Below are 12416 nucleotides of genomic sequence, written 5' to 3' on the forward strand. Positions count from 1 at the left end.
TTGGAAACTCCCAGAAGCAAGTGCCACATCCCTCTATCCTCGCATTCCTTCCCTGGTACCCAGGGCAAGTGCAAGGGGGTGAGGACCTGGTGATTGGCCCCATCCACAGCTCTCAACCCTGATTCCCTCCTTATAAAGGTGTGGGGAGGAAGAGAGGGTCCTGCTGGCAGAGATGGGCCTACAGCTGTTTTTCTGAAAACCAGGGACAGGAAGGGGATCCAGTAATATGCCAAAGCCCATGTTTAAGGGAAGCCAATTTTTAGCAACTAGGTGGAAGGCAAGAGGTGTCAGAAACAGTGCAGGTGCTATGAATATCAGGCAGCTAACACATGCTTCCCAAGAAATTTCTTGGGTTTCTGGTAGTCCCAGAGCACAGGCAGTTAGGCCCTCAGATGGAAGCAGGTAAGCTGCATAGATTCACTTGGGATCGATGAGGAAAGAAAGGAGGAATAGTACTTGTTAAAGGGCCTACTATGTGCTAACCACTCCCCATATGGTCACCTATTATGTCATCAAATCTCATGCATTTATTTTCTGTAGTCTTATGAGGATGGTGTTATTGTACAGACGAAGGCAGATGAAGAGGTTGAAGTTTAGAGAGTAGATTTAAGTTATCTCTCTGCCTCCAAACTCCATGCCAACCTCACTGAAGCACTTGCCCCTCCCTAGATGGAGGGAACTGGGGTGTGTCCCCAGGGAGGATGGAGAGCTGTTTTGGAGAACCTCCCATGTGATGTGACTGAGTGATAAATGTCTGACTGTACATAGCCCTCATCGCTCCCTCCCAAACCTCCCCCCTCATCTGATGCACCCAGAAAATTTACATACGCTAGCAACATTTCTACCTAAAGGGTCAGCAGCCCCCAGGGTACCTGCCCACCTCTGTCTGTCTAGCTTTATGCCCAGCTCACACATTCATCACACACCTTTGGTCCATTTGCAAACAGGCCGAGGTTAGGTACCGGAAAGCTAGATCATGGCTATCTCGGGCAGTTTGGGGTATTCTAAGAAAATACCATGGATTAGGTGGCTTACAAAACAAAAATTTATTTCTCACAGTTCTGGAGGCTGGGAAGTCCAAGGTCGAGGTGCCGGCAGATCCACTCTGGTGATGGCCCTCTTTTGGGTTTGCAGATGGCAGCTTTCTTGCTGTGTCCTCACGTGGCACCGAGGGCTCTGAACTCTCCCTCTGCTTCTGAGCACACTGATCTCATCACCAGGACCTCACCTAAACCTAATTACCTCTCAAAGGTCACACTGGGGATTGGGACTCCAGCATATGAATATGGGATGAAACACAAGCATACAGTCCATAGTAATGACTAACCTAAAGTCTTAGGAAACTAAAGCCAGTCCTGAACTGGAAAGAACCCATTGAGAAAGTTGGGACTTGGTAGTGGAACATGGTCACTGTCTTCAAAGGTCTAAGAAGCAGCCTTGGGAACCAGAGAACACACAGGGTATAACCAAGCCTGAATGTACATCACATGCTTTGCTTACATTGCCCTGGCCTAGTACTCCAGGCTTAGGGTCAGAGGTGAATATACGGTCAAATCGATGGCCCATTGGATGACTTCAGGGTGCTTTCTGACAAGGACTATGCCTAGAAGATCGACACTGGGGGCGATTCAGAGGAAGCCGACTTGTTACATCAGTTTCAAAGATTCAATAAATTCTCCAAATTACTTGTATGTCCAGACAAAAAAAAAATGGACCTGCCATCTAGACTTGTGTTTTAACATCCCTCTGAACCTAATTATTTTTAGGACTGTACATCTCCTGAGGTCAGTGTACTCTGTATTAATTCATTTGTTCATTTGGCAAGTATTTATTTTATAGATGATCTGGGCTAAGCCTTAAAAATTCATAGATTCATTAAGCATGACCCTAGCTCTCAAGTAATCATAGTTTGGGTGGGGGATCCAGGCCAGTAACAAGCAACCAGGGTGCAGTATTCTAGATGCTGTGATAGGGGGAATAACAGGGAGAGGCTTCACAGTTATTAAAGACCTTGGGAAGCCAGCTGCAGGGTTCTTCAACGCATGCCGTGCCACTGAGCTACTTCCCCTTTCCCTCTTGTCTGCTCATGGCCGCCCTACCCAGGCACTGAACAGGCATTGGGCTATAGAACTATGACCAAGCCCTAAAAGATCCTCAGTGCAGTGGAGGAGATAGGAATAAGTCAAGTAAAAAATGATAACTGCTACAAACAAAGTTATGGGGACAATGCAGAAGTAATAACTGATTCTTGAAGAAAAGAAAAATATTTGAGAAGAGGTGTGAATTCATTAGCCCATTGAAAGAACAGGGTTCCAGTGGGTCCGTGGGAAAAATTTCCCCTGAGCTTCAGGGCCCCTAAATTCCAGGACCAAGAGGGATTGAGTTCTCAGCCCCCTCCTCTTCATAAATTGAGAGATTTGATCTAAATTGCAAAGCATACGGTTCTTTATCTTTAAAACTGGGACTACCTTATGGGGTTGCTTGTTGTGACTAATGACTGAAATGATTCTTGTGAAGCTCTGAGATGCTAGCAATTATTATTCCGTCTTGTCCTCGCGCAGTTTGTATCCTCCGGTACAGAAAGGCTTCGTGTCTCCTCACTTGGCTGCCGCCATCCTCCCCTGACATCCTCCTCGGTCATTTCTGTTGCTATGATACCATGTGAACAGGTGTGGGGAATGGCTGCTTCATAGCGCTGTGAAAGTAAATGGTATCTGATGGGTTTGTTTCTGTTTCTGCAGGAGAGAGACAGACAACAGAATGAGAGAGATAAAGAAACCAGGCAGAATTGTAGGAGGGCAAGTGTTAAAAAAAAAAAAAAAGCCTTGATAAGCAGACAAATGGACAGATAAATAGGCATTTGGGCAGGTAGAGAGGCAAACAGCTTGTCAACGTTGTAAGGTTCTCCAGCGCTGTGAGCTGTTTTCCAGATGTAGCTGATGGGAGTTAATCTGTGATTGTTGTGATTCTCTTTCCAGCTGAGTGTGGGAATTCAGTCACGGGCACTCAGGGCACTTTGCTGTCCCCCAACTTTCCTGCGAACTACAGTAACAACCATGAATGCATCTACTCCATCCAGACCCAGCCGGGGAAGGGGATTCAGCTTAAAGCCAGGGCATTTGAACTCTCTGAAGGCGATGTCCTCAAGGTAACGCTGGTAGATTGTTTAGCGCATGTATGTTATAGTATGCAAAAGTGTGGTCAGCACTCACTCACTTATCTCTATGTGAATGACCCGAACTTTTCTTCTGCCCTCCTGAGTCCCAAGATGTTATCCTCACTCACCTGGGAGAAAGTGAGAACATAAAAGAGAAGGGGTATGTGAGTATCCCAGAATGTGGCTTAGGAGCTGACTGCTCTCAAATACATATGTGATTGATTATGGGTTGACCACATAATAAGAATAAAATATTCATTTAAAATGGCCAATGGATCATGTTTTCCATTGTGAACTCTGACCATCAACCTGGGTAAAGAAGAGCTGTGTGTATGTGTGTGTGCACTAGTGTAGATATGTTTGTGGATATAAATATATGTATAGATATGTTTTCAAGTGTGTGAATCTGTGTCTAAGAATTCATTGGGCTTGAGGGATCTGTGTCTGTGTATACTTGTGTGCGTGCATGTGTGTGTGTGCGTGCGTGCACGTGCTTATGTATGCTTTGAGCACTTGTTTGGTTCACTTGTAGACTATTTCAGTGCATCATAATGATGGCCTATGTGTGGCAGTGGGGGTAAAGAAGGTAGGTTTAAGATACGTGTAAGAGAAAGCAATGATAGGACTGGATGATAGAGGGGGTTATAGAAAGGAAATTGTTCAGACATTGAGCATACTTATGACTTGTATTTGTGTGTGTGCGTGTTGATTAAGAGTGTATCTCCAGTAATGTGTGGTATGTGTGTATGCGTATAATCAATGAGTTGACTGGAGGATTTATCAAAGAGCTGCCTTAATTAAAGTCGGTTATTAGGGAAATCTCACACAGAGTCTTCATTTTCATCCTAGGTCAGTACATTTTTTAACTCATTTTAATACGTCTTAAACCTCACCCACACACATACTCTAGCTGTCTCCCAGGACCATCGGATTTCTTGTATTCTGGCCCCTAATATCGGCAAGACAGGACAGACCTTTAAATGCAATAGTATGTAATGACAGTTCTATGAATGTGCCCATGAAGCAGGTGAATCTTCTATAGGCTCCCCTGAAGTGAGTGCAGGGACATAAAAACAGGAATGTCAGCTCTCTCTCTCTCTCTCTCTCTCTCTCTCTCTCTCTCTCTTTCTCCACACACACACACACACACACACACACACACACACACACACACTTTAGCACCAGGAGCAGGCAGAGCTCCTACTATGGCCTCTTCCAGCTTAACTCTTCTCACCCCAACAGACTACTGGATATTTCCCTCCCCCACGTTGACTCTCCCTCTGTAATGTGCCCACAGAAAATCAGCTGGGTGTGTGGATGTGTAAATATTCAGTAGGTCAGAAGAAGGGACCCATCTGACAGTCAGAGCTAATTGCCCCTCTCTAAACAACAAAGGGAAACAAAAACTTTAAAAGCTCCTAATTTGTATTCCTAACAAGATTCGAGAGAATATTATATTTATGACACAAAAATAGGCAATAATGAAAGCAGAGCAATCTGAGACGAGGAAAGATTGAATAGAGATGAAAAACATGATCACCCAATTAAAAAATGGAATGGAGGCAATGAACAGAAGAGGGTAAACCACAGAAAAATGAAATTAGTTTATTATAAGATAAATTAGAGAGACTCTTCCACATCGCATAAGGAAATGAAAAAGAAGATGCGTTTATATTAATAAAATGTACAATCAATCCACAGTAAAACTTTATGTGCCAAATAATATACCATGAATAAATTAAATAAAAACTGCAGAAATGTAAAAAATTTTAATAAAGTTACAGTCACCATGGAAGATTTTAATATACCTCTGTTACTCTCTGGCATATAAGGATTTAGATAGCTTGAATAAATCCAAAGAAAGTAGAAGAAAAAGACTTTTTTTTAAATATATTTTTATTGACTTCATAGAGGAAGGAAGAGGGAGAGATAGAAACATCAGTGATGAGAGAGAATCATTGATGGGCTGACTCCTGCATGCCCCCTACTGGGGGTCAAGCCTGTAACCCAGGCATATGCCCCAACCTGGAATCGAACCATGACCTCCTGGTTCATTGGTTGACGCGTAACCACTGAGCAACACTGGCCAGGCAAGAAAGATACTTTTAAAGATAAAGGCTAAATGACTAAAAAACAAAAAATAGCAATTATCAACAAAACCAACTATTTCTTTGAAAACTTTAGTAAAACAGACAAACCTGGCAGGACTGATCAAGGAATGAAGAAGTCACAAATATATAGTATTAACGATGGAAAAAAGAACATAGTCATAGAAATTATGAAAATAGTAAAAAGATATTTAGCAACAACTATAAGCCACATATCTGAAAGCTTAGATGAAATGGAATTTTTTATATGTAGACCTATTAACATCAAGAAAAACTTTGAATAAACCAATAAATTACGATTCCCCCATATTCTCCCTCAAGGGCCCTGGGCCTAGACCAGCGGTTCTCAACCTGTGGGTCGCAACCCCTTTGGGGATCGAATGATCTTTTCACAGGGGTCGCCTAAGACCATCGGAAAACACATATATAATTACATATTGTTTTTGTGATTAAGTACTATGCTTTAATTATGTTCAATTTGTAACAATGAAATTGGGGGTCACCACAACATGAGAAACTGTATTAAAGGGTCGCGGCATTAGGAAGGTTGAGAACCACTGGCCTAGACTATTTTGCAACTAACAACTTCAAGGAACAATTAATTGTTGAAATAATCAAACTGTCTCAGAAAAGAAAAACATTAGGATCCATCTCCTAACTCATTTTATTTAAATGAGGAACAAGTAGAAACATTGACATCAAACTGAGTAAGGGCAGCATAAGAACAGAAGCTACTAGGCCAGTCTTACCTACCATCATAGATCTAAAAATTCTACCTACAATATATTGCATCTAGCTGGGTATTAAAACTAAGTGGAATTGATTCCAGGAATGTGAGGATATGTGTCATTAGAAAAGCTCATACTGTTATTTATTCGGCACACACTATGAAATTGCCATTTTTGTCGGTCAAAAGTAATTGAATATTGGCAATTTTATGCATGTGGTTCAACCTAATATCCCATAAACAGAAGAGAAAAATACAGGATCCTGCCAATCAATGCCCCCCCAAAACATCATGTAATGAAATTATATATATTATCCATGATTTTAAAAAATATCTCATACAACTAAAGGCAGAACTCTCTTAATCTTCTAAAAAGTTTCTACCAACACCTACAGCAGACATTATCCTTAATGACAACACTTCCTAAAGATATCCAGTAAAGGCAGGTCTAAGACCAGTACTTCTATCTCCAATTGTATGCAACATTATACTGCCTCTCCAAGCCACTATAATTTACCACCACCCCCCAAAAGAAGATAGAAAGAACAAAGAAGCTATAAAATTTAGAAAGGAATATATAAAATGTCTCTTATTGCAAAAATACAAAAGAATCAACTGATAAACTATCAGAACCAATAAGAGAATTCAGCAAATTGCTGGTGTTTCTACAACCAATTAAAACATAATCGGGGGAGGGTGGGGGGGATATGATCTCATTCATGTCAGAAACAAAACTATATGGTATAAAGAATAAGCCGAACAAAAATGTGCATAATCTTTACTGAGAAAATAAAACCTTATTTTGAAGGACATTAAAATAAATGCAGGGAGGTTTCTCGTTCATGGATGAACAAAAGGTATGAACAGGCAGTTCACAGAAGAGGAAAGTAAAATTAACAGTACACTTATGAAAAGATGCTCAACCTCAGTGATAACCAGGGACATACACATTAAAGCAAGGTACCATTTCACACCCATCAAATTGGAAAAAATTAGAATGCCAGAAAATACTAAGTGTTGGCGAGGATATAAAGCAGTGAACACTGTCATACATTATTAGTGAGATAAAATTGGTATTACTCTTCGGAAAGCAATCTGGCACTATCTGACAAAGTTGAAGATGTGCCTTTGTTGCAACGAGCTTCTCTGTTCTAGATGTGTGTCCTAAAGGAACTCCAGTGCATGTGTGCATTCAAGCAGACATCAGCAATCGCATTGTTTGCCACTGTGTGTAAAAAGCTATCCATTTAGCATATTTATTTTTAAGCCAAGCCATCTTGCTGAGCTGTCAGATGTAACGGTACATGTATATCAAAACATCAAGTTGTGTACCTTAATTACATACAATTTTCATTCATCAGTTATGCCTCAAGAAAGCTGGAAAATAAAAACATCTAAAAGAGAGGGGAAATAGAAAGAAGCTGAGATGTAGCGGATGCACATAGATTCTCCTAGATTTCTCAAGGGGATGTTGCCATCACCTGTACATAATGGTGAACTGGACCATCGAAGCAATTTTCTTATAGACAAGCAATATTCTGTTAGGAAATAAATGTATACAGGTAAATTCCCAATAGCAATAAAAAATATAAAAATATCCACGCCCTAACCGGTTTGGCTCAGTGGATTGAGCATCGGCCTGCGGACTAAAGGGTCCCAGGTTCGATTCCGGTCAAGGGCATGTACCTTGGTTGCGGGCACATCCCCAGTAGGGGGTGTGCAGGAGGCAGCTGATCGATGTTTCTCTCTCATCAATGTTTCTAACTCTCTATCCCTCTCCCTTCCTTTCTGCAAAAAATCAATAAAATATATATATAAATATCCAGGAATAAATACAGAACTTTATGGAAAGATATAAAAGACAACCTGATTAAATGGAGCCAGACACTGTGTACATGGAAGAAAATACATTTTTTCTCTAATTAATTCATACATTTAATGATTATCAGAATTACACAGGTTGATTGTGGTTTTTTCTTTTGTAGGGAGGGTTTTGTTTTTGATATGAGAAAATTCTTTTTGAGTGTATCTAGAAGAATAAATATGGCAGCATATTTTTTTAAGTTAGAAGACAAATGAGGGAGCACTTACCCTATTAACTATTTATATTATAAAACTACAGTAATTAAAACAATATGGGTCATGCACAGGAATAGACAAATAGAAGAATGCAATAGACCAGAAAGTTGACAAACAAAACCAAGTTTATATAACTATGTATGTGATAATGGTAGATTTAAAATGGGTGTTGGATGAAATATTTGGTTTGGTTAAATGACTAATCAACCAGAACAAAAAAACAAACAAAATGGAAACATGGAATCTTATTCTTATACTAGAGGCCCGATGCATGAAATTCGTGCAAGAGTAGGCCTTGCTTCCCCTGGCTGCCAGCACTGGCTTCCCTCCGGCACCCAGGACCTGGGCATCCCTCGCAGCCCCAGGTTTGTTTGGAAGGTTGTGCAGTCTAATTATCATATTACACTTTTATTATTATAGATCATATGCCAAAATAAATCTAGGTGGATTTAAGGACAAAAGTACTAGAAGAAAGCATTGGTTTATTTATTTATCATATATTTATTGAGTGCCTCTTACGTGCCAGGGCACACATTCTGGACAACAGTGTATGAATAATTATATTGGGGGTTGGGTTAGTTTTATGATGGAAATCCTTAGAGCTATTTAAATGCTGTTGGGAAAAATATTTAATGATTTGAAAAATATGTGCAATATATTAAGTGAAAGAGCAGTTACCATATAGCATTTATAGTTTGATGTTGTATTTATAAAAATAAGTATGCATAAGGAAAGATATGCATAGAACAAAGCCTAGAAAGACAGAACAAAATGTTATGAGTGCTGAAAGTTGCTTTTATTTTCGTTGGGCTTTTATAAGTTTTCTGCAATGAATATTTTATCATAATGACACTTAATAAGAACATTTTTGTTCTCAGAATTAGGATGAATTATGCTTTGAAATTAAGGAAAAGATCCTGTTCCTGTTACACTTTCATTAATTAACAACAATTTCTTAATACCATCATATATCCAATGAGCGTTCAAGTTTCCAATTATCTGATAAATGTCATCATATTTTCTAAATTTGCAATTTATTTGCATCAGGACCTAAATAAAGTCCACACATCGGATTAGTTGCCTCATGGTTTTTTTTAATCTATAGGTTTCTACCTCCATCTCTTTAACCCCCGCTCATAATTCACTTGTTGAGGAAGTCGGTCATTTGTCCAGTGGAATCGTTCATGTTCTGGGTTTGCTGACCACATCCCCAGAGTATCACCCCATGTGTTCCTCTGTCCTCTCTATCAAACCAATGGTTTGATCTGATTCTGGTTTGATTTTTTTTTTTTTTCAGCAAAATGACTTCATAGGTCGTAGTATGTCTTCCGTCAAGAAGTGCATGATGTCTGGTTGTCTCCCTTACTGTGATGTTAGCAAGTATGGACGATGAATACCTTGATCAGTTCATTCCAATATATGCTTTAATGGGTAATATAAATGTTATAACAGTTCGGTTGCAGCAGTGGCCAAAGCCTTTGAACTGGGGCCATCTGTGTGTCTGCTGGAACGCCGGACTTGTCTCCGTCTATCAGTGACATAAAGCCATTGCACATAGGATCTGGAAACAGACTTGAGGCTCCCGGGGGCCTAAACAAATCTCTGTAACATACAGCACTGTTAGCTTGAAGGATGGCTTCCTTTAGAAGGCTTTGCCTCATAAATAGTAGAATGGAAATATTGTTGCAATTTGCTGGCAGCTGGCACCACATCCTGTGCCATGCACAAATATTCATCGCCCACCCATAGATCCCATCTTTGATATTTACCAAAGCAGCAGGGGGTCCTTCACTCAATCACAACTTCTGTTGTTATTTGTACAATTATCTGGAAAGGAGCAGCAACCTTGAGACCTGGGAGGCCAGTTCATTATTCTGATGATTGTTGACTTGGCTGGTGCTCAAAAGTTCAGGGGACAGATGGGACAGAGAAGCCAGATGCCGGCATGATCCCACCCCTGGCAAGCCCAGCAGGCCCTCGCTGGAGTCCTTATTTTAGGAGAGAAGGAGCAGAGACTGAGCTTGAGGATGGGAAAGTACCATGACATGCTGGTCATCTTAACTCCATCCTGCCTGGATCCCAGGGGCCATGTCCAGAAAAGTGGTCAAGTCTGAGGCCACTGCCACAGTGGGGTGGGGTCAGACAGGAGGGCAGCTGTCTCATCTCCTGAAAGGACAGGACCGAGTGTCTAGCGATGCAGAGATGTCGAATGCTTTCAGTGTGCCTGTCTGCAGAAACAGATGGCTTGGGCAGGCAGCCAGCCCCAGCCTGGCCTCCCCAGGCTGCTGAAGATTAAGCTGGTGCCCTATGGGGGCTGGGGGAACAAGAGCAGGTCTCCACTGGAAAGGTCAGAGCAGCAGGCAGTTCCTAGAGACTGAGTTCACACGGAGATGGACTGGGCTCAGATCTGGCACCGATGGAGCCAAGCTCAGTTGCTAGCTCCACTCGCCATCTTCCTTGTACCTGGTGACTCACTGCCCCCCTAACAGTTGTTATCGATGTTGAACTCTGAGACTGGGGGCTGTGGGGTGAGAAGCTGTTGTTTGAAATAAGGTCATGCTGCTGACGTTGGGTTGGGGTCTCCCTATGTCCAGGTCTATGATGGCAACAACAACTCTGCCCGTTTGCTGGGGGTATTCAGCCGCTCGGAGATGATGGGAGTGACTTTGAATAGTACATCCAGCAGCCTGTGGCTTGATTTCATCACCGACACCGAGAACACCAGCAAGGGCTTTGAGCTGCAGTTTTCCAGTAAGTCTTGCTTGCTTCTGAGTGGACGAGAAGTCAGGTTGTCCCTGATTGGGAGGTTGGACTCTGGGTTTACTCTAACTGGCACATGCTTAGTTGCTTGTTTCCTCTAAGGCAGCGGTTCTCAACCTGTGGGTCGCTAACCTGTGGGTCGCAATTCCTTTGAGGGTCGAACGACCCTTTCACAGGGGTCACCTAAGACCATCGGAAAACACAGATATAATTACATATTGTTTTTGTGATTAATCTCTATGCTTTAATTATGTCCAATTTGTAACAATGAAAATACATCCTGCATATCAGATATTTACATTACGATTCATAACAGTAGCAAAATTACAGTTATGAAGTAGCAATGAAAGTAATTTTGTGGTTGAGGGTCACCACAACATGAGGAACTGTATTAAAGGGTCGCGGCATTAGAAAGGTTGAGAACCACTGCTCTAAGGCATTGTGCCTGAGATTGGGAAAAGCTGCCACTTTTCAAACCAAAGCTCTGTGGTTTAAACGTGATTAGCTGAGTTGAGGCCCTACCTTTTAGTCACTAATATTTTATTTTTTTTATATATTTTTTTATTTCAGAGAGGAAGTGAGAGGGAGAGAGAGATAGAAACACTAATGATGAGAGAGAATCATTGATTAGCTGTCTCCTGCATGCCCCACACTGGGGATTGAGCCCACAACCTGGGCCTGGGCCCTGATGGGGAATCGAACAGCGACCTCATGGTTCACAGGTCAATGCTCAACCACTGAGCCACACCACCCTGGCTAGTCACTAATATTTTAAAAATAACAAACACTGAGGCTTTTCATTAAAGCCACCAAAGTTAGCCTTTGCTAATTATGGCATTTATAAAATAACTAGTGACCTGGTGCATGAATTCGTGCATGGGTGGGGTTCCCTCTGGGTGGCCTGCAGAGATAGGGCTGAAACCCACAGTCCAGTGCTGCCTGCAGCTCCTACCTGTTGCTCCTGCTCATCCTGGCCCCACTATGCTTGTCATGAGCTTGTACCCAATCAGTCCCGATCGGGAGAGGCTTGTGCTGCCACAGCAGTGCTTGCCAGCCATGAGCCCCTGTATCTGGCGCCCTCCCAAGGGGAGTGGCCTATGGGATTGGGCTGAAACCGGCTCTCCTACATCCCCCGAGGGGTCCTGGATTGTGATAGGGCACAGGCCTGGCTGAGGAACCCCACCAGTGCACGATCGGGCCAAGGAGGGACTCCGGGAGGGCTCCAGGGTGTGTCCGGTGCATCTTGTTCAGTCCCGATCAGCCAGACCCCTGCAGCAAGCTAACCTACTGGTTAGAGATCTGTCCCCTAGTGGTCAGTGCATGTCATAGTGAGTGGTTGAGCAGCCTTAGTGTATCATTAGCATATTACGCTTTGATTGGTTGTTCGGTTCTGCTGTTCGGTCTATTTGCATATTACCCTTTTATTATATAGGACTAGGCCTGGTGCATGAAAATTCATGCACTGGAGGGGGAGGTCCTTCAGCCCAGCCTGCCCCCTCTCACAGTCCGGGAGCCCTCGGGGGCAGGAGGCGATGCGGTGATCAGGGGATGGCGACGCCCCCAACACACCTCTGCTACTGCCACT

General features: G+C 42.3%; 1 protein-coding gene across 1 annotated transcript in view; it reads left to right on the plus strand.

Annotated features, from left to right (window-relative positions):
• Nucleotides 1-12416, plus strand: part of LOC308515580 (CUB and sushi domain-containing protein 2-like) — a gene marked incomplete at its 5' end in the record, with an annotated part of 62197 nt that overhangs the window by 47260 nt on the left and 2521 nt on the right. Inside the window, 2 exons of the mRNA XM_081086090.1 lie at nucleotides 2979-3148; nucleotides 10666-10822. Of these exons, the coding sequence (XP_080942216.1) occupies nucleotides 2979-3148; nucleotides 10666-10822 (327 nt within the window). The remainder of the gene's footprint in view (nucleotides 1-2978; nucleotides 3149-10665; nucleotides 10823-12416) is intronic.

This window comes from Myotis nattereri (genome assembly GCF_964212035.1).
Source record: "Myotis nattereri genome assembly, chromosome: 3".
Taxonomy (NCBI): domain Eukaryota; kingdom Metazoa; phylum Chordata; class Mammalia; order Chiroptera; family Vespertilionidae; genus Myotis; species Myotis nattereri.